Source organism: Carassius carassius, chromosome 8, assembly GCF_963082965.1.
Source record: "Carassius carassius chromosome 8, fCarCar2.1, whole genome shotgun sequence".
NCBI lineage: Eukaryota > Metazoa > Chordata > Actinopteri > Cypriniformes > Cyprinidae > Carassius > Carassius carassius.
This window is the reverse complement of record NC_081762.1, coordinates 9,225,651-9,253,114: the sequence shown is the minus strand read 5'-3', so window position 1 is coordinate 9,253,114 and position 27,464 is coordinate 9,225,651. Positions and strand designations below refer to the sequence as shown.

The window sequence follows — 27,464 nt, the reverse complement described above, 5'->3', positions numbered from 1 at the left end:
GCGAGACGCTTAATGCTACTCTGTTAAGAAGCTGTATGTAGAATTTTTGTACTTTATTTTTGGCCGGTCACATGCCTGCTTTTTAAACTGAACCAATATTTTCTTCATCTTGGGTCTAATTATAAATATTTAAGATGCTTATTACTTCTTACATAGTACAGCACTATCAGACCTGTATATTTGCAGATTTCATAAAATAAAACTAACTATTTAGTGAATGCTAATACCTGAAATCAATAAATGGAAATAATACACTCATGTACCACAAGTGTCTATAATCAATGACAGATTTCCAAATGTTTCTCGTTTAAGGGCTATTTAGTGTTACCTTTTCCAAAGCTTCCAAAGTTTGTTTGCTTGTGATTGCTTCATCAGAGTCTCTTAGCTTGTTCTAGGATATCAGAGTGAATGACGCGGAGGGACTGTGGTAGTTGTGTTAAACTGGTTTTATGAAGATTTTTTTAATCTGAACCAAAGTACACTTCTTTCTTCCTCTCTTTCTCTATGTAAAGCTGAATCGTTTATCACTGCTGAGCACTAGTGTGTTCCGATGGAAGCCGATTTATGTTGTGCATTTAATTCTACTCATGTTTGTTGTGGTGTTCACAAGTGTGTTTGGTAGAAACCTGAATAGGCCTATTGTGTTTTTATGTCAGCTTGGACCATTATGTGCATACTGTTGATTTGTCTGTTTCCGTCTCAATCTCTGTTGAATAAGTCATTGAATAAGTTTGGTAATGTCTTGATTTTCTTATGCAAACAGTAGTAAATGTCTTTTACAATCAACAGTATTTTAATGGAATAGTTTTTTTTTTTTTTGGTCAAGCATTTTAAAAGCAGCAAAAAGCATTTTATTTGAGAAAGTTGCTAATTTTTTCAGAGTTTTTAATGTAATTTTTATTCCTTTTTTTAACATAGCTTTATTTTTACTTCCTTTTTAGTACTTTAACTTATTTCAAATTAGCATTTCTGGGGGTTTTTTTCAGCTAGCATTTTTTTTGCTTTAACAATAACAATGTTGAATATTTGAAATACGGATTAATTTGTATGTCAGAGGAATCTGGTGTGCTACTAATTAATAACAGTAAAAAGTTAAAGGTAAATATATTTGGAATATATATTTAGAATATTCTCTGTCAGACTAAATATTTTTGCATTTATTAAAGCAGATCTGATGTATTACAGAGTTTACATTTTATTCAGTTCTGTGGACTTCATAGTAGATGTATAACGGTCATGACTGATGCTTTTGAATAACTGAGCAGCATCTACAAATGTTGGTCTAAACGATGAAGGCTAATGTTTAGAAATTATTTCAGATTTTTCCAGTCTCATGAGCTTTTATATTGCTAAATCTCGTCAGTTTCTCAAGCAAGCTGGATACAAGCATCACTGCACTGATGGTGAGCAGCGTGTTCAATTCTACAACTTGCAAACTCTGTAACTACGATTTCTTTTATTAGAAGCTCAGTACATACGTACAGAATAGTAGGCTATATAATAGGTCGTAAAATTTCAAGCCATCCCGGTACACCTTTAACCTCTATATACACCAACCATCAGTCGCTATGCACGGAAGCTGTCAAGCACTGCGAGTAGATCGACAGCTTCTCTAATCCAATGAGAGAAAAGATTTGATGGCTGGCACCCAATGGCGTTTCAGTGGGCGGGGCCAGAAGCCTCCAGCACACCAGCGGAGGAGGTGTTCCTGGCTGCCATCTTTGATGCGAGAAGTGATTGTTTAGCGAATAGAAATAATAGGAAATAAAAATAAAGCGTGGAAAGTTGGGGAATTGTGGTGGAACTGAAGGGGTTGTTAAAAGGAAGAGTGAAACTCAGGAAAATCAGGTAAAACATCCTCGCAGCGTGGGAGCGTCACTCTATTTACGTGCAGCTTTTTTTCTTTTCCTTTCCAATTTGTATCCTAGCCAAAAAAAAAAAGCTCGAGCCGGTCGTGTTCACTACAGGCTCGCGAGCTCCTTGCTGGAACGGAGCTTTCTAACTCATCTGAAGTGTTAATATTATAGCAAGTGTCTCAGCACGTGGAGAAAGTAAAGTGCGTGCAAATTAAGTTGGGTAAGAGGATATAAAAGAAGCCACATGCAGGGAAGAACAGTGGCAGTCTCTTGTTTCACTTTCCTACAATATTATTTAGTAAAATCCTGCTTGCTCTAAATTATATGTTATCACCAGGATTGTGAGATCCGGGGTTTTAGGTTTACATTAAACTGTTTACATATCTAAAGGAGGCTCAGCTCTCCCAACTGCCAGCTGTTGTGTTTTCACGCGCTACATTGTTGCGAGAACTCAATGGATGCGCGCGAGTGTGTCAGAGGCTTGCAGCTGTCATCCAGGCTGTTTATATGATTTTATATAATTATCAGGACGGTGATGAATGAATAGCAAATTTTGATGCATTATTAGCGTTCAGCTTCAGTCACACATGTACTAACTGATCATTATGGGAGTGTATGGATGCATGAAATCATGTATTTATTTCTTCATTGTGGCTGATGCGTCTTGCTCCACGTAGTTAGAAATCTGTCTGATAAAATGGTTAGATATAAATCGGAATGCATCGTTTTTATGCTGTTGTAAACATGTAATTTGTCATTTGGTGTGTCATTGTTGTCTAATTTGTCTCATGCCCTTAAACGTGTTTGAATCTCATGTTTTCCCTGACCAGAAGCAGGATTAGTCATGTTTTTTTTTGTGGTATTTTATCAACCACCAAATCCATTTCTGTATGCACTGTAGCTTGTCTTAGCTTTGACTTTCTGTGATAGTCCATTAAAAGGTCATAAAGGGGCTATTTAATAGGGCTGCTCAAAGAAACGCTGAAAATGAACGTGGATTTGCGCATCTTCTCAGTTAACAACTGCTCTGTGTAGTAACAGCTGCTCTATGTGAAATCATGCACCGGATGGAATTTACCGCTGATTTAGAGAACCGGCTTCACTGACGAGATGCGCATAACGATCAGCCGATCGTGATCGGAGCAGCCCTACTAGTTAATCATTTAGAAATGCAGGCTTCAAAGTATTTTTTTGCTGTCATGTGCCTTTACATCAAAACCATGTTTATTAACTGAAGAAACATAACCTAACATAAGTCAGCCTTCATATAAAGCTCTTCAAATCTCTGCATCATAATTGAATTTCATCTTAAATAAATAGTTGGCCCAAATTGTATCTGCTGAAAATGTACTTGCACTCAGGCCAATTTTTGTTTTTAATCGGAACACATTTGGATAAATTTAGCCTGACATCACTTGCGGTGAATGGGTGCCGTCAGAATTAGAGTCCAAAAACCGCTGAGAAAAACATCCCATTAATCCAATCGAAAACGTGAGTGTTTATAATAAAAAAATTCTTCATTACGATGTTTTAACTTTAAACTGTTTCTTCTGGCTTCTTCTGGTCTTCTATCTCTAAAATTCCTTTCTCCATCTCTAGTGAAAATGTAATCTTGTCTGAATTAGGAGGAAAAATATTCACAGATCAAGCACGGTTTATAAGTCAAAACAGTTCTTAACAAATATGTGGGTGGATTTTGATATGAGAGGACCACAGGAGATGGTCTTTTCCCTACTGGAACGGGTTTAAAGTTAATTAATGATACATTTGTTTCTAATAAGAATGCAGCTTTTCACAAGAAACTTAATTGATGAACTGAAGAACTTGTGTGTCATTGTGATGCTTTTAACAGCTGTTTAGACTCTGCAGTCAATGGGTGCCATCAGAATGAAAAGGATCCTTTAGTGATGTCATGCTAAATTTCTCCAAATCTTTCCTGATGAAGAAACAAACTCCTCTACATCTTGGATAGCCAGAGGGAGAGGACATTTTCAGCAAATGTCTTTTTTTGAGTGAACTGTTATTTTAACAAGCAAGTCTTGCTTGAGCAACACTCTTGAGGTTTCTGAATCTAATAAACATGGATAACGTGCATGCATCAATGCAAGTCTGTACTATGTGGGATGTGCAAAGGATAGATTAATACATGCGCTAAATTTAGACTGTGATAGCACATCTTTGTTTCACACTGGTGTGCTTGTGTGCATCCCAACACGTACTTTAAGAATGCTAGTATTTGACAAGACATCCCTGTCTGCACGTGATTGGTATCTGATGCTGAGAAATATGATTTATTATTTACTACATTTATTTACTTGAAATAAATGCAATAGAATGATCTAAATTCAATGATCTAGATTTATTATGGAGATGTTTAAAGACATTTTTGTAAAATTGTGCACAACTCTTGTATAATAAGGGCTGGTCTCGTACTTATAGATAGCCAGAACTGGCAAATTGCCCTTTGCGTTGGATGTATTTTCCTTAAAATTTGTAGCATGTGTAGCAGATTTGCATAGAATGCTTTTTCGATGCTGTAGGTGAAAAGGTGGAGTGTGTTAAAATATTTGATCTTATTCCAGTTTAATGTAGTTTTACAGCTAGTCCCAGTTTTTATATTCACAACAAACCTGTCTAACCATCCCTACAGCAATCACAAGAGCTGTTTTGTATGTTTGTAATGATGTCACTGTGCCATTATAATAATTACGCTAATAGTTCAGCGGAAAAAAAAGGTAATTATAAAACAGACCATCAGTCTGAGAGGCATGTGTTCTTTTTTTGGACGTATTGCATTGAAGCACAATATAATGGCAGTCTTGTTTCTTACTAATCCAGTCATTTGTAAGAGACTCAGCTGATTTCATATTAAGCACAGCAATGGTGCTCATTTTCTCTTCTATCTTTTTCAGTAGAAGGCATGAAGAAAACGTCATAGTCAAGAAGTCATGGCTGATAAAAGAAAACTTCAAGGTATGATAACGGGCATTTTTTCTGGGCCATATATGTTTAATGCATGATATCTCAATGCAGCTTAGTTTGAGGAGAATGCTACATGAGTAGCTTAAATTATTTAGTGTTATTTGCTGTATCAAAGCACATTTGTGTGTGTCTCTGAGAATATGGCCTGCTCTCACCTCGTCCCATCATGCACCCAAGGTTTGCTTCTCTCCTCAGGTGAAATAGACAGATGTTTGAAAAAAGTTGCAGAAGGGGTAGAGCAGTTTGAGGACATTTGGAAAAAGGTAAGGAACGCACTTTGCGTAAAGCTCATTATATCATGCTAAGTATAATTAGGTGTCCATTTCTTTTAAGAATAGTGTTTTACAATGTCATGTCAAATTCAAAAGAAAAAAATTTCAGAAAAATGAGAGTATGATGATTATCTCAAAAATATTAAGCAGCACAACTGATTTCAACATTGATAACATTAGGACAATGTTTCTTGAGCACTGAATCAGCATATAAGAATGACTTCTGAAGGATTCATGTGACCATGAAGATGAGTAATGGCTGCTGAAAATTCTGCTTTGCATCACAGGAAAAAAAAATAATAATTTGTTAAATAGAAAAGTTATTTTAATCATATTTTACAATAGCCCTGTCTTACTCTGTTTTTGATTAAATAAATGCAGCCTTGATGAGCAGAAGAGATTGCCTTTGAAAGTTTTAAAATCCAAGCCAAACTTTTGAAGAGTAGTGTGAAATTGTCAAATAGCAAATATAAAGCGATAATGCTATGCTTGCATTAAAAACGACTCCATGTGGCCACCTTTTATTTTGCAGAGTGTGACAAATCAAACAGCTAAATCACACGCCAAAGCAGATTTGCAAACTAATACACACCCACAACAAAAACCTTCTCAGCAGATACTTTAAACCACAACACAGTCCCTCTCCCACGATGAGCAAATGTAGTCAATGAAGACAATAGACATTTTTGAATGTGAACTTCTTTTAAGAACTCTGCCTACTTAATTGTACATCTTTCTCATTTATATTTGATCTGCTGCTCATTGATGTGATTGTATGTATCTTTTTTTTTGTTGTAAATGTGAGCAGTGTTCAGACACGTAGACCTGGACCTCTGGTGTGATTTAAAAAAAAAAACAACAACAAAAAAACAAACTTGATGTCTTTTCAGCAAACACTGTAGTGTACTTATGGGTACAATCCACAGTCCTCAACACTGTAGTTGAGTAGACACAGGAAAATGCAGTATGTGCACAATAGATCTTCTCCATGGATCAATGTTGAAAACACTTTTACTGTGAGCAGAAAGTTAAAAAGTACAGCATTTATTTTAAATAGAAATAATATAAAAGCCTTTCTTCTCATGCATCAATTTAATGCATCCATGCTGAATAAAATGGTCATTTTCTTTTTTTTTGTACTTACTGACCTCAGACTTGATCAGTAGTTCTGAACAGTGGTGTATTTAAACAAAAAAACAAATTTGTCAAATAACATTTTATATATGCCATATATTTGAACATGTTGCCCACAAATTATGTGAATTTTTTTTTTTTTTTTTTCAGCTCTATAATGCAGCCAACACCAACCAAAAAGAGAAATATGAATCTGACCTCAAGAAAGAGATTAAAAAACTACAGGTGAGAGTTTTCTGTTGGTCACAAACTGAATGCTGTAGGTGAACCATTTTCTTTTATTTATAAGACATCAGCATTTTCAGTGTTCTAGGTGTGTTTTTCTTTATTGGTAACTATGAGGACAAGCGCTACCCACGCTGAGGGTCATGTATGCGTGGCGTGTCCACTGTGAGTGGCGGCACAGGATGAGTTGGGCACGCCTGATTTCAGGCGTCCAGCTAAATTTTCTTTCATTCTTTGTTTCTACATGCTCTTTCTGTTTCTGTCTGCATTGGTTCTGCAGCGTCTCCGTGACCAGATTAAGACATGGGTCGCCTCCAGTGAGATCAAAGACAAAAGACAGCTAGTAGAGAATCGCAAACTCATCGAGACTGTGAGTAGATGTCTGTTTTCATCTAACAAAAATACCTGATACTAAAAAAATAATGCCGGATTTAATATGCTTTAAATATCTTAAATGATTTTTTAGATGAAGCACATAAGTAATGTTTTCAGTAAGGTGAGATGAGATGAGAACTTTTTGTAATTTTGTGGGGGAAGTATGCACAGGTCACTGTAAGATGAAGATATTGTAATCCAAAAATAAATAGTTAATCTAATGCAGTTTTTTTTTCCCCCACAGCAAATGGAGCGATTTAAGATTGTGGAACGGGAGACCAAAACAAAAGCGTATTCTAAAGAAGGACTCGGCCTTGCTCAGAAAGTCGATCCTGCACAGAAAGAGAAAGAAGAGGTCGGCCAGTGGCTAGCGGTAAGAACGCAAGCATAAAGCACTCTGGTTAAAGTCAATGTGAGTTGTTCCAAATACATTTGATTTCCGTAATGGAGAAAAGTATGTGTGGACTAATGCGCACTGATAAATCGTTCACTATAAAACAAGAAATGTCCATTTAATAAAGGAAATTAGGATTTGTTTTGGTTTGATTTGACCGAAATTCTTATCCTTATACGAAGGAGTTGTCTTGATTCAGTATGCTACAATATTAGGCTCATTTTAGATGCCAAATGCCGTGTTTTTAATGTAGATGATAGTAGGCGGCTGCTGTCAGGGGAGGAGTGAAAAAAAGAGCAGCTGAACTCCCACTTCTTATAGTGGTCCAGGAACCCAAGCAAAAGAAATATCATGATCGCATTCTTTGTTGCCAGTGAAGTGGATGCATTTGACATTGCTTTTAGATGAAGATTGATACCATGAACAAATAATCCAGTGTATCTGTTATTTAATTATGCTACAATCTGCATCTTTTCTGTTCATTTCTTGTTTAATAAGACATTATTACACTAATATGTTAAAAGTAAGTTCTGAACAATAACACAAAATTTCGGTGGAACTAGCTTGAACTTGAATCTGTTGCAAAAACTGCATGGCTAAATCAGCCCCAAATTGCATGGATTTCTGTTAAAATGACTATTTTGTCCCTCAGAATTTGTCAGCCAGTGGTAAATGTGGGTGATCCAAGTCATTCCATCATTCTTTTAATTCGCACAGTGCTTTTTGGAGAAAGACACGCTCATCTTAACTGTTGCTCTCTTCGCACAATTTTCTGATGTCATCTCCTTCTGCTTTGTACCTTGGTTCTCCTAGAACACGATAGACACGTTAAACATGCAAGTGGACCAGTTTGAGAGCGAGGTTGAATCGCTTTCTGTGCAGACCAGGAAGAAGAAAGGAGACAAAGAGGTTAGTTACATTTACTCCACTATTCTTTCTTCTTATCTTTTTCATCTTTTACAATACAACTGTTTGATGTATTTCTGTTTGTTTATTTGTTATTTGTGTAAATAAAAAAAAAAAAAAAATATATATATATATATATGCAGACATGCATACATATTTAAAATTAAAATAACAGCCAAATTAAGTCATTTACTTCTCAGCACAAACTTTCAATATTATTGTAAATAATTCAAATTAGAAATTCTCATGTTCAAAAAGGAGTAGGAAGAAGTTCATAACAAACTTTTCAGGTCCTACCCCATTTCTCTATTTTTATCCTCTAATTAAATACAAAACAATTTGATGCTTCACTTATATATACATCTTTACATACACTCTATATCTACCTACCTTCTGTTCACATAAACCCATGCATAGATACAGATGCATACACACACATTCCCATTTTTTATTCTTCTTTCTTTTCCATTTATCTATAGCATATCAAATAATAACACCTCCATACTAGACTTAACATGTAGACCAATGAACCTGTATACAATACTATCACCTCAAGCCCTTTTCGTATTCATTTAATATATTCAGCTTAAAAAGTCTTTTAAAATTACTTATTGTTGTACATGATTTAATTTCTTCACTGCAGCTGTACCATACAATAACTCCTTTGGTTGTGATACAGTGATATTTAGAATTTGTTCTTATAGATTTCTTTTTAAATACAAATGTTCCTCTTAAGTGATGTTTGCTCTCTCTCATTTGAAACAACCCTTGAATACTATTCGATAGCTGTTGATTATTTATTTTATACATAATTTGTGCAGTTTTGAAGTCAACAATGTCTCTGAATTTTAGTGCTTTTAATTTAATAAACAGTGGAGTAGTTGGTGCTCTATAGGTGGTTTTATTTACAATTCTTAAGGCTCTCTTTTGAAAGATAAATATTGGTTCAGTGTTGGTTTTGTAAGTGTTTCCCCATACCTCCAAACAGTAAGTAATGTAAGGAAGTCTGAAGGAACAATACAACGTATAGAATGTTTGCTGAATTAATAGGTAATTGATTTTATAGCATATAGCAATTGATATGAATATTTTAGCCTTAATATAATGTATATGTGGCTTCCAACATAATTTTTCATCGATTATTACTCCCAAAAATGTAGGATAGTCTAACCTAATAGTTTGGTGATCATGAATGAGTCCTTTATCCCCTTAAACAAGGCACTTGTGGGGTGATCAGATAAGTCACAAATTAATTGGCTATTATTGATGCTAAGCACACATTTTTGTTCATATTTGAATTCTTAAAAAGAAAGTAATATTAGGAATTGCATAAATAAAATAAAAAATCTGATGGTGTCAGTTGGTAATAGTGTGGTACTGAATGATTTTCTTTTTAATCTATCATAATATTTACCATGTACTGTGGTGTTTACCACAGAAAATGATGGGATTACCATAAAAAAAAGTTTTAATGTTGTTATCGTGTTCCCTGTCAGCTCTTTCACTAGTTCTGTTAAAATGACTGCTCAATCACATTGGTAGGTCATTAGTAAGATATTCTTCTCATGCTGTGCACTCAGAAGCAGGATCGGATCGAGGAACTGAAACGAATGATCGAGAGGCACCGGTATCACATCCTCATGCTGGAAACCATCCTTAGAATGCTGGACAATGACTCGATACAGGTGGATGCCATCCGCAAGATTAAAGATGATGTCGAGTACTACCTTGATTCCTCTCAGGATCCTGACTTTGAGGAGAATGAGTTTCTCTATGATGACATTGATTTAGAGGAGTTGCGTAAGTATTTGGTGCACATGTCAGAATTCTGTTGTTCTTAATCATAACACTTGTGTTTTTTTTCCACTGTTTTTAATATTTTTTTTTTTGTAGCCCAGCCACTAGTTGCAACATCACCAGGTAACACAGAGGATGACATCTTCCCGCACTCCAGTTCCACACCGACCTCCACAACGTCGTCATCTCCCATACCTCCTTCTCCAGCTACTTGCACTACGGTGAGCATCTCCTCCTCAGTGACAAAACTTAAGTTTAATCAACATTATCAGAGCTTGCGATATCATATCGGTTATCTGTCAAATAATTTAATTTGTAAAATGTCATTTTTAGAAAAAATACAAGTTAATATCATATTCTCATATTGGACATTGTAATGTTGTGATTCCTAAATAAAATTTTGGTAAAAAATTAGGGCTGTGCGATAAATATCGGCCGATAATTTATGCGTATCTCTTCAGTAAAGCCGGTTCTCTAATCAGCGGTAAATTCCATCAGGTGGGTGATTTCACATAGAGCAGCTGTTACTACACAGAGCCGTTGTTAACTTACAAGCTACGCAAATTCACGTTGCGCATTCATTATCGGCCGATATTTATCGTGCACCCCTATAAAAAAGAAATAATTTACTAATTTAAATTATATTTCTTTTTATTAGTTTTTGGTTGGTTAATCTTTAAAAACTAATAATTACTCTTAACTTTTTTAAGAGTAATTATTACTCTTAACTTTTTTACTTATTTTTAAAGATTAAATTGACTTGAAAAAATAATCTTAAAATAATTAAATATATAATTAATTTTCTAACTAATTTATTAATTGTTAATTTGTTATGGGACGTAGAATTAGGGGGAAGCCAGGGACATGTCCCTACCAATATCCAGTGAGTGCCAAACTGTCCCTAGCAATAATTTGATCAAACAATTAAATATATGTATATGTTTTTGTCATTTTGGATGCATCTGAAATGTCATACTATTGATATTACCTAAGATGGTAAATTCAAGTATTTATGTTTTATGAAGACTGTGTGCTTTCAAGGATGCTCATTTAATACATGGCAAATGTAGTAGTTCACCGGAGGAGAAGCGCAGCGATTAGAACAACTCACAGGTATTTTACCCAATTCAAGATCGCAGTCCAAAACAGTTAATATAGAAGTTCACTTTAGGACCCTGGTTTGTTCATGGACTGTGACAAGCAAAAAAAAAAAAAAAAAAAGGTAAAAATATGCTAAAAGAAAACCCTTCAAAACACTTTTTAGATTTTCAGTGTGAATGCTGTAGATGTGGATGGTTAGGATTATGGTTTATAAAAACGCAAGTCAGTAATTAGTTTTGGTTTGCTTTTGTTTTATGTCATGTTCTCTTCATTTCTGCTGATAAGAATTCGGAAGATGATAAGAAAAGAGGTCGTTCAATAGACAGTGACATCAGCCAGGTGAGAAAAGAAACCCATGTCACTTATATTATAGTCCTTTTGAACTGACACCGAACTCAAAAAAAATATTTTCGTTTTGTCGCAGTCACCTATCAAGAATGGAAATCCATCTTTATCTCTATCTTCATCTTCCTCCTCATCGTCATCATCATCGTCATCCTCATCCTCGGGAGCCTCTTCAAACGCTTTGATCTCCATGGCGACTGTCGCCAGCAGCATAAGCTCGGCATCAGGGAGCAGCAGCCTCTTAGGCAACATGGGCGGCCCCCTCCAGAACTCTGGCAGCTATAGTTCAGCAACCCAGCAACAAACACCACAATCCCAACAACAGCACCAGCCCAAAAACTCAGTCTCCTCTCTCTCCAACACCAACTCGGCTTCCTCCAGCAACAGTACCTTACTCCCAACATCCACCTCCACGTCGCCGCCCAACACCAGCACACTGGGCCCACTGACACCCATCTCGCAGAGCCAACCTCCATTGGGAACTGGCCTTTCCTCCAGTCTGGGCGTTGGGAAGGGGATGTCTATGACTAGTGGCACAAACCAGATGCCCGGTCTGGTTCTTTCAGGGATGCCGGCATCCTTGAACAGCATGACTGGTTTTTTGAGCGGATCCACCCCGGCACCTTATGCACAAGCGGCCGCAGCAGGTTGTGTGGGCAGCGGACTGTCAGCATCGATTGGAGCGAATATTAGCAGTACTAACTCCAGTGGAGTCATGACCTCAGTGGGGTCTAACGGAAGTCTAGGCTCCACAAGCCTCTTGGGCTCAGGGACTGGTGTTCTGGGTCTTGGGTTCACACAGTCCACTGTGGAGCCTTTACCTTTGGTGGCTTCCAGCTCTGTGGGAGGCGCACTGACCTCAGGGAGCAACGTGGGAGTTATCGGAAGGAACGGGGGAACCTCTGGGACTGGTAACGCAGTGGGAAATGCTGTGCTACCACGGCCTCCTAGTGGGCCGAAACAAAACGGCGGAACAAGTGAGTGCAGAATAGCTGTCTAGTTAGGAAAAATTTAATAAACAGGGTTTCTGCAGGTCTTAAAAATATAAATTTGCCCATACACAAATTAAGGATAAAAAAAAAGGTCTTAAATGTGAGCAGAAAGTCTACAATTCATAAAGGCATAGCATTAAATGTTGCATGCCTTGCAATAAATGAATTTCATGCTCAGTATTTTTTTTCATGTATTCCAGTACAAGTATCTCTACATCCTTATAATATGCATTTATTTTTACCTTGTTTGCTCAACAACTCCCAAACAATTCGCTCAATGATTATTTTTTTCAACCCCTCCTTTACATGACACAAATCTGCTGCGATTGATTGGTCTCATTTTCATTTCATCATGACTTTTTTTTGGCAGCTGCTGTTTTGTGTCCAGCATTACCAGGGAAACCACTAGTTTTACTACTCCAAAAGCAGCATCTAGTGGGAACGAATAAATTAGCATTTTCATTCAGACCAATGTGAAAAGACCAGAGGTGGGTAGTAACGAGTTACATTTACTTCGTTACATTTACTTGAGTAATTTTTTGGGGTAACGAATACTTTTCGGAGTATATTTAAAGATGGGTACTTTATACTCTTACTTGAGTAAATTTTTGGGGAAAAATTTGTACTTTTACTTCGTTACTCTGTGTTACGCTCCTCTCGTTACTTTATCTTAATGCAATAAATGTTATAATGCTTCAGTTTATTCCAAACGCGCCGTCTACTTTTCTCTGGGCAATGAGCGATGCCCATTCGCGAATGATTCATTCTTTTGAGTCAATTCTGTTCAAAGGCTTGATCAAACCAATTGGCAAACGAGTGAATTGCTTCATGAATCAGTTTGAATGAGTCGTTCAGTTCCCTGCCGCACGCGCTGAGCATCTGAAGTGGTTCACTCGGAGTTGTAACGTTTAAGAACAGAAAGAGCGTTGAAAACGTGGCTGGAACTGCACTGAATTGAAATCTGCAAAGGCTATTATTTGCTAGCGATGGAGATCCTTATTAGATGAACACCCGTGTGCTGTCTACTGTTTAACAGGTAATAACTTGGGCTACATTCGATTACAGTACACGATACCACTGTGACATTAGTTTGTTGTACGTGTGTGGCTTATAACAGAGGGGAGTTGAATGCAGCTTCCAAAAGACAAAAAAATAGCCGATTAAGATTTTATTAATTTTAATACAATCACACCTGTGCAAGTACGTTCAGCGAGTCATATTATCAGCTGCTAAATTCAGATCTGTGATTGCTTGCTGGCGCTTAGCCAGAGATAGATGCGTTTATACAGCGCTGCGCATTATAACCAATCACACATGATTCTTTTGAGCTTATTAAAGCATTGGCCAATCAGAGGTGTTCCGATGAGTCATCGCTAAAATGCCGGTGCTTCCTTCACTCGCTCACTGACTGAATACCTCTTTCTGGCGAATTCTCTCGCAGGAACAACAAAGTGCAGATGTGTGTACGAATCTGTAAATAAGATATTGATTTCACAGTGTTAACAGTTTCAGTGATTTTAATGGGAGTTTCTGAGAGTGATTGAAATCTAGACTGTCAGTGAAAATTATCTTTAATAATGTAAATGTTATTTGCTCTCTTTCTGAACAATGAAAGATTAGTAGCAATATTTATATCACATTAACTTTCAATGTTAAATTCACATTTAATATAAAGTCAGTCGTATTAAAAATATGTTATGGCATGACACCTATATCTGTTACTTAAGTAAACAGACAGGGTTTTATAATAAATTACATAAATTGGAGTAAAGGCTGATGAAATATATACATTTATACACGCACACATACATTACATATATTTTATCTATATATCTAAATAAAAATAGGCTCAGTACAGTATATATGACCCAAAGTAACTAGTAACTAACTACTTGAGTAGATTTTTTATCCGATACTCTTTTACTCTTACTCAAGTAACTATTCAAGACTAGTACTTTTACTTTTACTTGAGTAAATATTTCTAGAAGTACTTTTACTTTTACTTGAGTACAGTTTTTGGGTACTCTACCCACCTCTGGAAAAGACCAACAAGTGGGCGGGCAATATGCTAATGTTTCATATTGTGGTCAACCAAAACGGCTTGGGATTCATTTTAAAAACGACTCGTTTCAATGATTCATAGCTGACTCTTAAAAAGTACCCCTATTATGCCATTTTTAAGGTTGCTAATATTGTTTTATGAGTCTCCTAAAACAGGTTTACATGCATGCAAGGTCAAAAAAATTTTTTCTCAGAAAATAGATGTAATTTTACCTCCTTTCTAAATGATTCATAAACGACTCGTGCGAAGCATTTCAAAGATTCAGTCTCTCTGAACCCCTTCTTTCCGTGAGCCCTCACTGCTGTGATTGGTCAGATGGTGCAGTCCTTTGTGATTGGTCCAGAGCCGTAGAGCTCTGGATTGGTCTAGCGCATACAGCACATATCGGAAACTAAACGAAATGCAAATTCCTGATGACTTTTTTAGGCAATTGCGAGCCTTTTTTTTTTTTTTTTGGCAGATTATAACTTTTATCTGTTGTGCACTGTCAGCTTCACGACTTTTCAGAAGGTTTATGTTCACATACAGCTACATGACAGTGCATGAAAGGTAATAGTCGAAAAAGCATAATAGGGGAACTGTAAAAAATAATGGAAATCTGTTAAAAGCGTTTCTAATACAACTCAATATGTTCTCTAAATGCAAGTGTCTATAGAGGACATAATGACTTTTTATTTATTCCTGAAATTTTCTTTGCTTAAAAAGGCTTTTTATAATGTTTTAAATTTCTTATAAAACCTGTAGAAACCCTGAATAAATTTGTTCTAAAACATTATAAGACACTGAAATTGTATTTCTTCAAATATTTACTTCAATATTCCCACATCTTCCAGGTTATAGTGCTGTGGTAGGAGACAGCTCGTCAGACACCGCCCTCAACAGTGCCAGCCAATCACAGAATAGCCAATCCTCATCCTCAAGCTCCTCAACGAATCAGCCGTGAGTACTGCTATGCCCTGGCAACCATATTTATAACAACCTTACACTGTGAAAAGTCTTTGTGAGGTTTAAAAGACAATTAATAATATTTAGTACTAGTGATATTGTTGATTAAATGGCACTGTCATTACTGGGTGAGAACCACATTTGAACTGAATTGAGCTGGATAACGGTGTTTTTGCATTCTGTACAGCCGTTTATTGCTGAAATGTTGCTTAATAACTGATGAATTTTACAATATTGTCTCTGCTATTGAGCCAAATGAAGGCACTACTGTCTTCTGTAGAGCTGCTTTATATCTAAATTAAATTTGATTAAAATTTGCAACATTGACAATCTTATTGAACTGAACTGAATCAACATTAAATTAAGCTGAGATATTGTCTTCTTCAGAGCTGCCTTACAGCTGAAATTGAGTTTGTTTCATAATTGAATTTCACAACTTTAACACTTATTTTCCTGTTTATTAATGTGAAACTGCTATGAAACGATCAGTATTGTATACTTACTGTACAAGTACTTTCCCGGAAAACAAACGTCTAAATTCCTCATTAAACTGATTTTCTAAATGCTCTTCTCCCTCCTGTCAAAACAGTAAGGACAGTGTGTCCAGCCTCCTGGGGTCGATGACACTGCCGCCCAGCTCGCCCTCACCGTCATACAGTGAGAGTAAAGCAAGTGGTGGCAGCCTGCTGAATGGCCCGCACTCATACACACAGGCTGCTGACACCATCAAGGTTAGTCACACAATGTTTGCACATACACACTCAGCACATTGTGTGTCATTACATCACACTACACCTGTTTGATGAGTGGGTGCACATCTCAAGGTAAAGTCTACATTCCTGTTGCCCAATAGTGCCCAGCAAATTGGATTTCATTATGTGATTGGCCAAACTGAGATTAGACCGGAACAGGCAGAGAAATTAACTCATTAATTATTGCACACCACCTTAAAGCTACATGACGTTTAGATTAAATAAATGTGATGAAAAAAGCATAAAGAGCCTGGGTTGTTAGTTGTATAAGGACAGATGCTATTGTTCAAAAGTTTGGGGGTTTTGAAAGAAACTGATCAATATAATGTAGCCTCACTAAAGTATTAGTGACAGTTAAGATTAAATATCTTATTTTTCACATATCATATAGAATGTGTGTGTAAAATAAATTAATGTATTATATAAATGTATATATGGAAGCTATTATTTTACATTTAGTCATTTAGAGACTCTTTTATCCAAAGCGACTTACAAATGAGGACAGTGGAAGCAATCAAAAACAACAAAAGCGCAATGATATATAAGTGCTATAACAAGTCTCAGTTAGCTTAAACACAGTACACATAGCAAGGGCTTTTAAATAATATAATAAATAAAAAGAAAACCGATAGAATAGAAAAAGATTAGAGCAACCTAGTGTTATTTTATATATATATATATATATATATATATATATATATATATATCTCCCCTGCTCAGTGTGCATAGGGAGCAGTGGACACTGCAATGGTTACTTTCAATTTGAATTCATGCAACTATGTCTTGGTTCTATTAGGCATTTTTGTAAAATCCATTAAATGATCTGTATATGCCAGTGTGTTATTAATTTTATGATTTGCCTGTGTTGTCACTATAAAGCTGCCTTGTTTCTATGCATAATTGTTTCTTGGAAGAGATTATGCATAGGAACTGTTGATCATCCCTAATTATTTGCCCATGGCACTGTTTTAAGAACATGCTAGAGCACTAGAGTCAGCTGTTAAATGACCATTGTTTCAAAGTGTGATCTTCTTTTTTTTTTTATTTTTTTTTTTATCCACTCTCTCCAGCCTCAGGAGCCTCCAAGCTCTTTAAAGTCGATGGCAGAGAGGGTTGCCCAGGGTTCAGGGTTAGAAGGAGAGCTGTCTGCACTACATATCTCAAGTGGTAAGTATCAACAAGTATGCATTACTCTCAGCTTATCTTGCACTATTTGTTATGTTGTTTGGCTGCTTTCATTCTTCCATCCTCTTCTAGATATATTCCCCAGCTCCACGGCCCCTTCAGGCACTCCTGCAGCTCCTCAGTCTGCTCTGTCAGAGGTGAGCATCCCCCCATCATTGGGTGTGTGTCCACTGGGCCCCGTCCCCTTCTCCAAAGAGCAACTCTACCAGCAAGCCATGCAGGAGTCCACCTGGATGCACATGCCTCACCCGTCCGACTCGGAGAGGATCAGGTGAGTGCACACACAAACACATTTCCTTAGCATTCACTGATTCTGACAGGTGACCAGTCACATGCCTCCAAATCTGGGAGATGTGACCATGTTTTGCATTAGTTTGTCATCATTTTTTAATCTGTTTTATTCTAAAGCATTGTAGAATGAGGAGTATTTGCATTGGTTTTGTGTACCTTTCCAATTTAAAAATATTTGGCACTTAGTGAGCCTTAGTAATCAAAATTAAATAAGTGAAACAATAATATTTCAATCTACCAGTTTATTTGATAATATTATATGGAATATCTGCTCTCATAAAACAGGCACTGGAGGGAATGAATTCAATTTAATAAATTAATTTAAAAATAAATAATAAATTCATATAAAATTATATAAAAAAAATGTCCACCTGTCACTTCAATGGCTCATTCACTGATTTAATCATTTCAGCATTTTATCACATTTATCAAAGTGTTCTGATTGGTACATTTCCTTATATTATTATTTTTATTTGAATTATTATTTTTTGCATGTATTAAGAGGTACATAAAATAAATCTTTTTTTTATTGATTTATGTATTAAAATCTAATAAATTAAATGCATTTATTTTTTAATTTGAATTATTTGATACTCTATATTAAATCCGCACAAAAATACTATCTCACCCTAAACTATTTCACATAATCAGGGTCATTTGGCTTGTTTTGAATGTATTTTCATCCATCATTTTTAAATCGTTTACTCTCTTTTGGACACACAGGCAGTACCTGATGAGGAACCCCTGCCCAACACTGCCTTTTCACCAGCAGATGCCACCTGCTCACTCTGACACTGTGGAGTTCTACCAGAGACTGTCTACAGAGACCCTCTTCTTCATCTTTTACTACCTAGAGGTGTGTGTGCAAGTCTTTACAGTTAACGCCCCCAGTGGAGCCTCAGTAACTGCAAACAGGTTGTTTTGTCCTTTAGTAAGCACATATGGCTTGCATTTGATGGATAGATAGTGGTAATATAGATCTTAGAGTGTGATTTTTAGGATTACAGTCAGATTACAGCCTGTTTTTAATGGGCATATGTCTGGTGAATGAAAAATGGTTGCTTTACACTCCCTAGGGTACAAAAGCACAGTATCTAGCAGCCAAGGCCTTGAAAAAACAATCCTGGAGGTTCCACACCAAGTACATGATGTGGTTCCAGAGGCACGAGGAGCCCAAGACCATCACTGACGAGTTTGAGCAAGTGAGTCACACTATAACAACTCTTGGAACTCTAAAGTAAATGACAGTAATCAATATCAATATGATTCGCCATATAATATTTTATCAATAAGTGATATGATTTTTAAACGCACATCCGATATTTCAATATACATTACCAGTGTTTCCCATACATTGATTTATATGTGGCATTTGACTTTGTTGATTAAACCTGAGCAGTGCACGTTTCAAAATCAAAACACAGCGCGAGTGTGTTATATGAATGTATCTCTGAAGGGAACCGACTGTCTTCAGAAATGTTTTGATGACATTTTCATTTTTATCTGATAAAGTAGCATTCATGAGCGGAGCTGATTTGATTACAGCCATTATTGGGGAAACTGCTAGTTTTATCCAAGCGGCAACCTTCCGGTCTCTCTTGTGGAGCCAACACGGAAGTGACTAAAATTCATCGACTGGCCGCTTGAGGCTTGCTCCAGAAGGGAGTCAGTCCCATAGACTCCCCATGTTAAACTGCCCAACTTTACAGCGGGAAAAAATGTGTTTATAGCCTGGTGCAAAAAGTGGTTTTGGTCTATATAGCTAATTTTACCCTTGTGAGGGGGCTGAATCTTTTTATAACTCATCTTTTTAAATTATTTTAAGCCTTAAAGTTCTGCATTATTAGAAATATTTTTACTATTAAAATTGCTTTCTATTTGAATAGATTTTAAAATGTAATGTATTCCTGTGATCATTGCTAAATTTCTATGTCTTCAATTTCACGTGATCCTTCAGAAATCATTCTAATATGCTGATTATCAATATTTAAAACAGTTGAGTACATTTATTTTTCCAGGATTCTTTGAATAAAAAGGTGTTGTAACATACACTACTCCAAAAGCTTTGAGTTCAATTTTTTCTTTTGTTAATGTAATGTTACAAAAGATTTATATTTGAGTTAAACAGTGTTCATATCGATATCGGAATTATACCATATTGACCGAAATTAAGAAATATATGTCATGATATAAATTTTGGCCATAATGTCCAGCCCTCCTGGCCACAATATTTTGAGTGTAACACAGAGATACTGAATTAATGAATGAAAAGTGACTGTAAAGACTTTTATATTGTAAAACAGAAAGTTCAAAAGACCAGCATTCAATTTAAAGAATTCTAAAAATAGTGTATCATGGTTTCCACAAAAATAATGATCAGAACAACTGTTTTCAGTCTTGATATTTCTAAAGTATCATGTGACACAATATTGGAGTAATAGGTGCTGAAAAATCAGTTTTGCCATCACTGGAAAAAATTATATTGTAAAATATATTACAATCGAAAAGAATTATTGTAAATTGCAATAATATTTCACAATATTATTATTTTTTTACTGTATTTTTTATAAAATAATTGCAGCCTTGGTGGGCAAAAGAGACTTTTAAAATAAATTAAAAAATCCCCAACTTTTAAACAGTAGTATACAGGTGCTCGTCATATTATTAGAATATCATCAAAAAGTTTATTTATTTCACTAATTCCATTCAAAAAGTGAAACTTGTATATTATATTCACCGATTACATACAGACTGATATATTTCAAATGTTTATTTCTTTTAATTTTGATGATTATAACTTACTTTCTTAACTAAGAAAAATCCCAAATTCAGTATCTCAGAAAATTAGAATATTACTTAAGACCAATACAAAGAAAGGATTTTTAGAAATCTTGGCCAACTAAAAGGTATGAACATGAAAAGTATGAGCATGTACTGCACTCAATACTTAGTTGGGGCTCCTTTTGCCTGAATTACTGCAGCAATGGGGCATGGAGTCGATCAGTCTGTGGCACTGCTCAGGTGTTATGAGAGTCCAGGTTGCTCTGATAGTGGCCTTCAGCTCTTCTGCATTGTTGGGTCTGGCATATCACATCTTCCTCTTCCCAATACCCAGCAGATTTTCTATGTGGTTAAGGTCAGGCGAGTTTGCTGGTTAATTAAGAACAGTGATACCATGGTCCTTAAACCAGGTACTGGTAGCTTTGGCACTGTGTGCAGGTGCCAAGTCCTTTGGGAAAATGAAATCTGCATCTCAATAAAGTTGGTCAGCAGCAGGAAGCATGAAGTGATCTAAAACTTCCTGGTATCTGGCTGCTTTGACCTTGGACCTCAGAAAACACAGTGGACCAACACCAGCAGATGACATGGCACCCCAAACCATCACTGACTGTGGAAACTTTACACTGGACCTCAAGCAACGTGGATTGTGTGCCTCTCCTCTCTTCCTCCAGACTCTGGGACCCTGATTTCCAAAGGAATTGTACAACCCGAATTCCGGAAAAGTTGGGACATTTTTTAAATTTTAATAAAATGAAAACTAAAGGAATTTCAAATCACATGAGCCAATATTTTATTCACAATAGAACATAGATAACGTAGCAAATGTTTAAACTGAGAAATTTTACACTTTTATCTACTTAATTAGCTCATTTAAAATTTAATGCCTGCTACAGGTCTCAAAAAAGTTGGCACGGGGGCAACAAATGGCTTAAGTAAATTGATATCAGGTCTGTAACATGATTAGCTATAAAAGCTTTGTCTTAGAGAAGCAGAGTCTCTCAGAAGTAAAGATGGGCAGAGGCTCTCCAATCTGTGAAAGACTGCGTAAAAAAATTGTGGAAAACTTTAAAAACAATGTTCCTCAACGTCAAATTGCAAAGGCTTTGCAAATCTCATCATCTACAGTGCATAACATCATCAAAAGATTCAGAGAAACTGGAGAAATCTCTGTGCGTAAGGGACAAGGCCGGAGACCTTTATTGGATGCCCGTGGTCTTCGGGCTCTCAGACGACACTGCATCACTCATTGGCATGATTGTGTCAATGACATTACTAAATGGGCCCAGGAATACTTTCAGAAACCACTGTCGGTAAACACAATCCGCCGTGCCATCAGCAGATGCCAACTAAAGCTCTATCATGCAAAAAGGAAGCCATATGTGAACATGGTCCAGAAGAGCCGCTGTGTCCTGTGGGCCAAGGCTCATTTAAAATGGACTATTTCAAAGTGGAATAGTGTTTTATGGTCAGACGAGTCCAAATTTGACATTCTTGTTGGAAATCACGGACGCCGTGTCCTCCGGGCTAAAGAGGAGGGAGACCTTCCAGCATGTTATCAGCGTTCAGTTCAAAAGCCAGCATCTCTGATGGTATGGGGGTGCATAAGTGCATACGGTATGGACAGCTTGCATGTTTTGGAAGGCTCTGTGAATGCTGAAAGGTATATAAAGGTTTTAGAGCAACATATGCTTCCCTCCAAACAACGTCTATTTCAGGGAAGGCCTTGTTTATTTCAGCAGGACAATGCAAAACCACATACTGCAGCTATAACAACAGCATGGCTTCGTCGTAGAAGAGTCCGGGTGCTAACCTGGCCTGCCTGCAGTCCAGATCTTTCACCTATAGAGAACATTTGGTGCATCATTAAACGAAAAATACGTCAAAGACGACCACGAACTCTTCAGCAGCTGGAAATCTATATAAGGCAAGAATGGGACCAAATTCCAACAGCAAAACTCCAGCAACTCATAGCCTCAATGCCCAGTTGCTTCAAACTGTTTTGAAAAGAAAAGGAGATGCTACACCATGGTAAACATGCCCCGTCCCAACTATTTTGAGACCTGTAGCAGAAATCAAAATTGAAATGAGCTCATTTTGTGCATAAAATTGTAAACTTTCTCAGTTTTAACATTTGCTGTTATCTATGTTCTATTGTGAATAAAATATTGGCTCATGTGATTTGAAAGTCTTTTAGTTTTCATTTTATTAAAATTTAAAAAACGTCCCAACTTTTCCGGAATTCGGGTTGTAAAATGTACTTTCATCAGAGAACATAACTTTAGACCACTCAGCAGCAGTCCAGTTCTTTTTGAAGCGAGACGCTTCTGACGCTGTCTGTTGTTCAAGAGTGGCTTGACACAAGGAATGCGACAGCTGAAACCCATGTCTTGCATACGTCTGTGTGTAGTGGTTCTTGAAGCACTGACTCCAGCTGCAGTCCACTCTTTGTGAATCTCCCCCACATTTTTGAATGGGTTTTGTTTCACAATCGTCTCCAGGGTGAAGTTGTCCCTATTGCTTGTACACTTTTTTTTTATACCACATCTTTTCCTTCCCTTCGCCTCTCCATTAATGTGCTTGGACACAGAGCTCTGTGAACAGCCAGCCTCTTTTGCAATGACCTTTTGTGTCTTGCCCTCCTTGTGCAAGGTGTCAATTGTTGTATTTTGGACAACTATCATGTCAGCAGTCTTCCCCCATGACCCCCAAGGCATTTGTAGGTGTTTTGAGTTGAGTTTGAGTTTTTAGCTCATTAGAGTGTGGCACCAGGTGTCTTCAATATTGAACCTTTTCACACTATTCTAATTTTCTGAGATACTGAATTTGGATTTTCCTTAGTTGTCAGTTATAATCGTCAAAATGAAAAGAAATAAACATTTGAAATATATCAGTCTGTGTGTGATGAATTAATTTAATATACAAGTTGCACTTTTTGAATGGAATTAGTGAAATAAACTTGATGATATTCTAATTATATGACCAGCACCTGTATGTGTCAATAAAACTTAATAATTACTAATTTAATTTTGATTATTTCTGTCTTTCTACAGGGGACATATATTTACTTTGACTATGAGAAATGGGGCCAGAGAAAAAAGGAAGGATTTACATTTGAGTACAGGTACCTTGAAGACCGGGACCTCCAGTGACGGATGGTCAACTAGAATGGAGGACTACTGTCGACATTCCGGACTGAATCAACACACATGTACACTCTCTTTCATTCATCAGGGAAGAGACCCAGATGCATGTGCGAGGCTGTTTTATGTCTCGCTGGTGCATAATGCATCTGGAGCCCCTCCCACTCCCAACCCACCAGCCACTCCCTTTGTGACTCTGCCCTCATTCAAAAGTAACCCCATTAAATCACCCTTTTCTGAGAAGTTTGAGGCATTTTTGCACCAAAAAAAGAAGTTGCGTGTGATCAAATAAAACATTCAACCTGTCAGCAAGATTACATATACAAATCAATGTGGATGAATTATTTAACCTATAGTACTGCTATAATATTGATAACTTAAAGCCAGCTAATACAGATTCTCTGCACCACAGTTGTGTTATGTAGAAAATTATTCATATAAAGTAAACAAATGATTAAATTTTTATGCACAATTTTCTTGCATACCTGTCCACCAAAGCTTCTGTTTTCTCAAGCTTGTTTTTTGGCTTGTTACCCCCTCGTCGTCTTAGCTCTGATCAAAGCGCAAGTCTTAATTAATACAGATAAGCTTGCAAGTACGTGTTCCAAACTCTAATATTCAGTTTTCATCCAAAATATCTTAAATTGTGTTCCGAAGACAAACGTAGCTTTTGAGGGTTTGGAACGACATGGGGATAAGTGATTATTGACAATTTTCATTTTGGGGTGGAGTATCCCTTTAACAGTTTAATTTTAAAGTGGCACTCATAAACTTTCCAGGATTCTGTTCCCCTTATTTGTTTGAGCTGTATAGATGAACATCCACCAAAATCATTGTAATAATAAGAAAATCCTGTAGTGGGTGAATAAAGTCAGCCGTTGTGAAATTTCTTTACTATTCAGCAAGAATGGGGCGTTAACTATGAAATCCTACGAAATGCCCACGCACACAACCTTGTTTTTATCTTAAACTTTATCTTTCCTGATGAGCGTGTGGAAGAGAGCAGAAATGTGAATTATATATATATATTTTTCCTAACTGGAAAAGTGTTGTACAGAACATTTGTTCTCCTTCTGTTGACACCCCCCCCCCCCCCCCCCCCATTTAAACAGCATGGAAAATTACACTTTCTAGAGTAAAAAAAAAACATAGTAAATAAAGCATTGCAAAGAAAGTAAAGACTGTAAAATATAAATAAAAGAATTACTTTTCAAAAAGAGTGTCTGTGGGTTTTCATCATCGCCGAGCATGTGTTTTGAATTACATTGTTCTCATGAGACCGTCTCCAGTAACATCATTTATTGACTGCCTCGTGAAGAAATTGATTATCATTTTAATTTAGTCCCATTATGATTCAGTTTGTTCCGGTCCTGGAGTGTCGTTCTGAGAGTGTTGATACACAGTTGTACAACAGCTCTGGGACTTTTCACTGTTCGTATCCTTCTTGCTTGTATTTGTTTGCAGGATTGAACAGAGCGAGGGGCAGGTGTTGAAAGTCATAGCATCTGTGTTTTCTCTTGGTTCATGGTTGTTTCTGGTTTCTCACTAGGAAATGGAGCATAAGCAGTGGTACTTCAGTGTGCAGGGAAGAAATCTGTCATTCCACATCACTCACATACACTGTTCTAGACTGGCTTTCAGTCTGTGCTTTGCTCAGTGATGGCCAATGCTTAAATCTTTGGCTCATTAAGAAAAAAGGCAGTTATTGGTTTAATGTAAAAAAAAAAAATTCCATATTCCCAAAAAAAATTCCATTGCTTTTTCATTACCCAGAACCTTGTAGTCACTGAAAGCATAAACTACTGTACTACATATACAAAAGTTTAGGATCAGTAATATTTTTTTAAAGAAATTAATACTTATAGTCTGCAAGGATGAATTAAATGCATCAAAAGTGACCGTATAGACATTTATGATGTTTCAAAAATTCTGGAATTACTTAAATTTCAGCTTTGCCATCACAGGAATAAATGACATTTAAAATGTATTGAAATAGATTTAAAAAATGTTTATTTGTATATAATTGTTAGAACATTTCACAATATTACGGTTTACTGTGTTTCTGATAAAAAAAATGCAACCTTTGTGAACATAAGAGACTTATAAAAACATTTACAAATATTACCCATCCCAAACTTTTGGACTGTAAAGTACAAATTGGAGTTACACACTTTTGGATCTACAGTAGCACCAGAAATATTGGAGACTTGTCAATAAAATGTAACTACATTAGAAAGTAAAATATCAAACCAAATGTCATCTGCAAACAAACAGAGCTTTTCTCAGAACTAACTTGGCTTTTCTGAGCTGTGTTTTAGCATATTATCTGAACTTTTTATGCATACTTTTTTTTTAGTGAAAGTATGATGCTAACACAATCCAGTCCAATGCACTTCTCTTTAGCATTTTGAACAGTAAATCTGATGTTTTATCATTTCAAACTTAATCTTTTTTGTGAAATGTTTTACTTAAAATGTTTGCCGTGTCTTTGAAATAAATGCTTTTAGTACTTTATTACCTAATGTAATGACATTAGAAATCCAAGCTTTTTTGTGGGATAGTATTCACTGTGTAAAAGACATATTTCAGTAAAACACATCAATGCACTGACATCATGTTGGTGCTTGGCAAAACCTCTCAGTTGCAACCAAAATTCTTTATACTTTGGTGTTGAACCGCTTTAACAAAACACCATCCTTGAACTTGTCCCACACCTGAACCTGTTTTTCACATTTTTCATCCGTTCACACATGTGTGAGCGTGTGATTCTGTGTTTTTGTGTCTGATCATTTTTGTGTGTGGCTCTGTGACTCATTTGGTTTGGGCCAGTGGCTGCAGGAGTGTTTGAGTCATCTGGCTGTGTGTGAGAGCGTCTTTGTGTGTGTTTACATGTGTGTGCGAAGGCTACAAGCACTTCTGGCAGGTTCACTACCGTGAAGCTCCCACAGCGACAAGACTGACCCCACCATTGCCTCCAGCAACACAAGGAGTCATGTCATGCCCCAAATACAAACATTCGCTCTCACGTCACTGCAGATCGGAATGCTCATACCCCAATGTCCTAAAGTCTATTGCCTTCAGAATACTGTATGATACTTGAGAACAATGCTGTCTCCTCCAGAACGCCTCCTGAAACCATCTAGCCTTTTCCATGATGTGTGGTAACCAGTGCCAGCTTCTGAAGATTTCACATGCATGCAGCATGGCATCTCTGTTACTGCAGAAGCCAATAGTGAGAGAGGTAACACGTTCACTTTAGGCCAAGTGACTTCACAATCAAAATTCAGTTATTTAAATCGCTTAGGAGGAGACATTCTTTAGTAACATATAGGTAGTAATAATATACCTAGATCAAATATATATTAAAAACAGATGTGAACATTTATTTAAATAATTTTAATCACCTGTATTGGAGTTCAGTTTAATAATTCTGTGTCCTCTTTAGGAAAATTCTCAATTAATATGATAAAACGGCATAAATATAATAGATCAAAGAAGTCAACGATTGACATGTTGACATCCTATATGCAATGCTTTTTTATTCTTTAATTTTGTCGGAAGAATAATTTGATAGAATTATAGTAATACCATATTTTAATATAGTATTAATAATAATTATTTTTATATTATATTAAATAAATTTTAAAATAATATTAATAAAAATAATTTAAAAAAAAGTTACACTTTTTAAGGTGTCCTTGTTAAATATGTTACATGTACTTACTATTATAATAACAATTAATTATGCATAATTACATGCAAGTAACCCCAAGCCAACCCCAATCCTTACCCTAACCAGAAGTACCATGTAGTTAATTAATATTATTCAGAACTTAAACGTATAATTACACTGTAACAATATATTATACACTGTAATGTAACACTATATAATTACACTGTAATGAAAATATTTTTTAAAAGTCTGTAAG

At 36.3% G+C, this 27,464-nt stretch overlaps 1 protein-coding gene across 1 annotated transcript; it reads left to right on the top strand.

Annotated features, from left to right (window-relative positions):
• Positions 1–1,688: 1,688 nt before the first annotated feature.
• LOC132145181 (CCR4-NOT transcription complex subunit 3-like) lies at positions 1,689–23,862 on the top strand. Its single transcript, XM_059555981.1, has 18 exons — positions 1,689–1,848; positions 4,769–4,829; positions 5,034–5,101; positions 6,395–6,469; positions 6,750–6,839; positions 7,089–7,217; positions 8,052–8,147; positions 9,725–9,944; positions 10,038–10,162; positions 11,328–11,381; positions 11,467–12,364; positions 15,275–15,380; positions 15,976–16,117; positions 17,209–17,305; positions 17,396–17,594; positions 18,338–18,470; positions 18,691–18,816; positions 23,446–23,862. The coding sequence occupies exons 2-18, from the start codon at positions 4,805–4,807 to the stop codon at positions 23,542–23,544; spliced, it is 2,682 nt and encodes an 893-aa protein (XP_059411964.1). The 5' UTR covers positions 1,689–1,848; positions 4,769–4,804; the 3' UTR covers positions 23,545–23,862.
• The last annotated feature ends 3,602 nt before the right edge of the window (positions 23,863–27,464 follow it).

Coding starts and splice junctions, on each gene's coding strand:
- LOC132145181 (XM_059555981.1), top strand. CDS start 4,805: ATGGCTGATAAAAGAAAACTTCAAG. Junction 6,470..6,749: donor AAGAGATTAAAAAACTACAG/GTGAGAGTTTTC, acceptor TTGGTTCTGCAG/CGTCTCCGTGACCAGATTAA. Junction 18,817..23,445: donor TCACTGACGAGTTTGAGCAA/GTGAGTCACACT, acceptor GTCTTTCTACAG/GGGACATATATTTACTTTGA.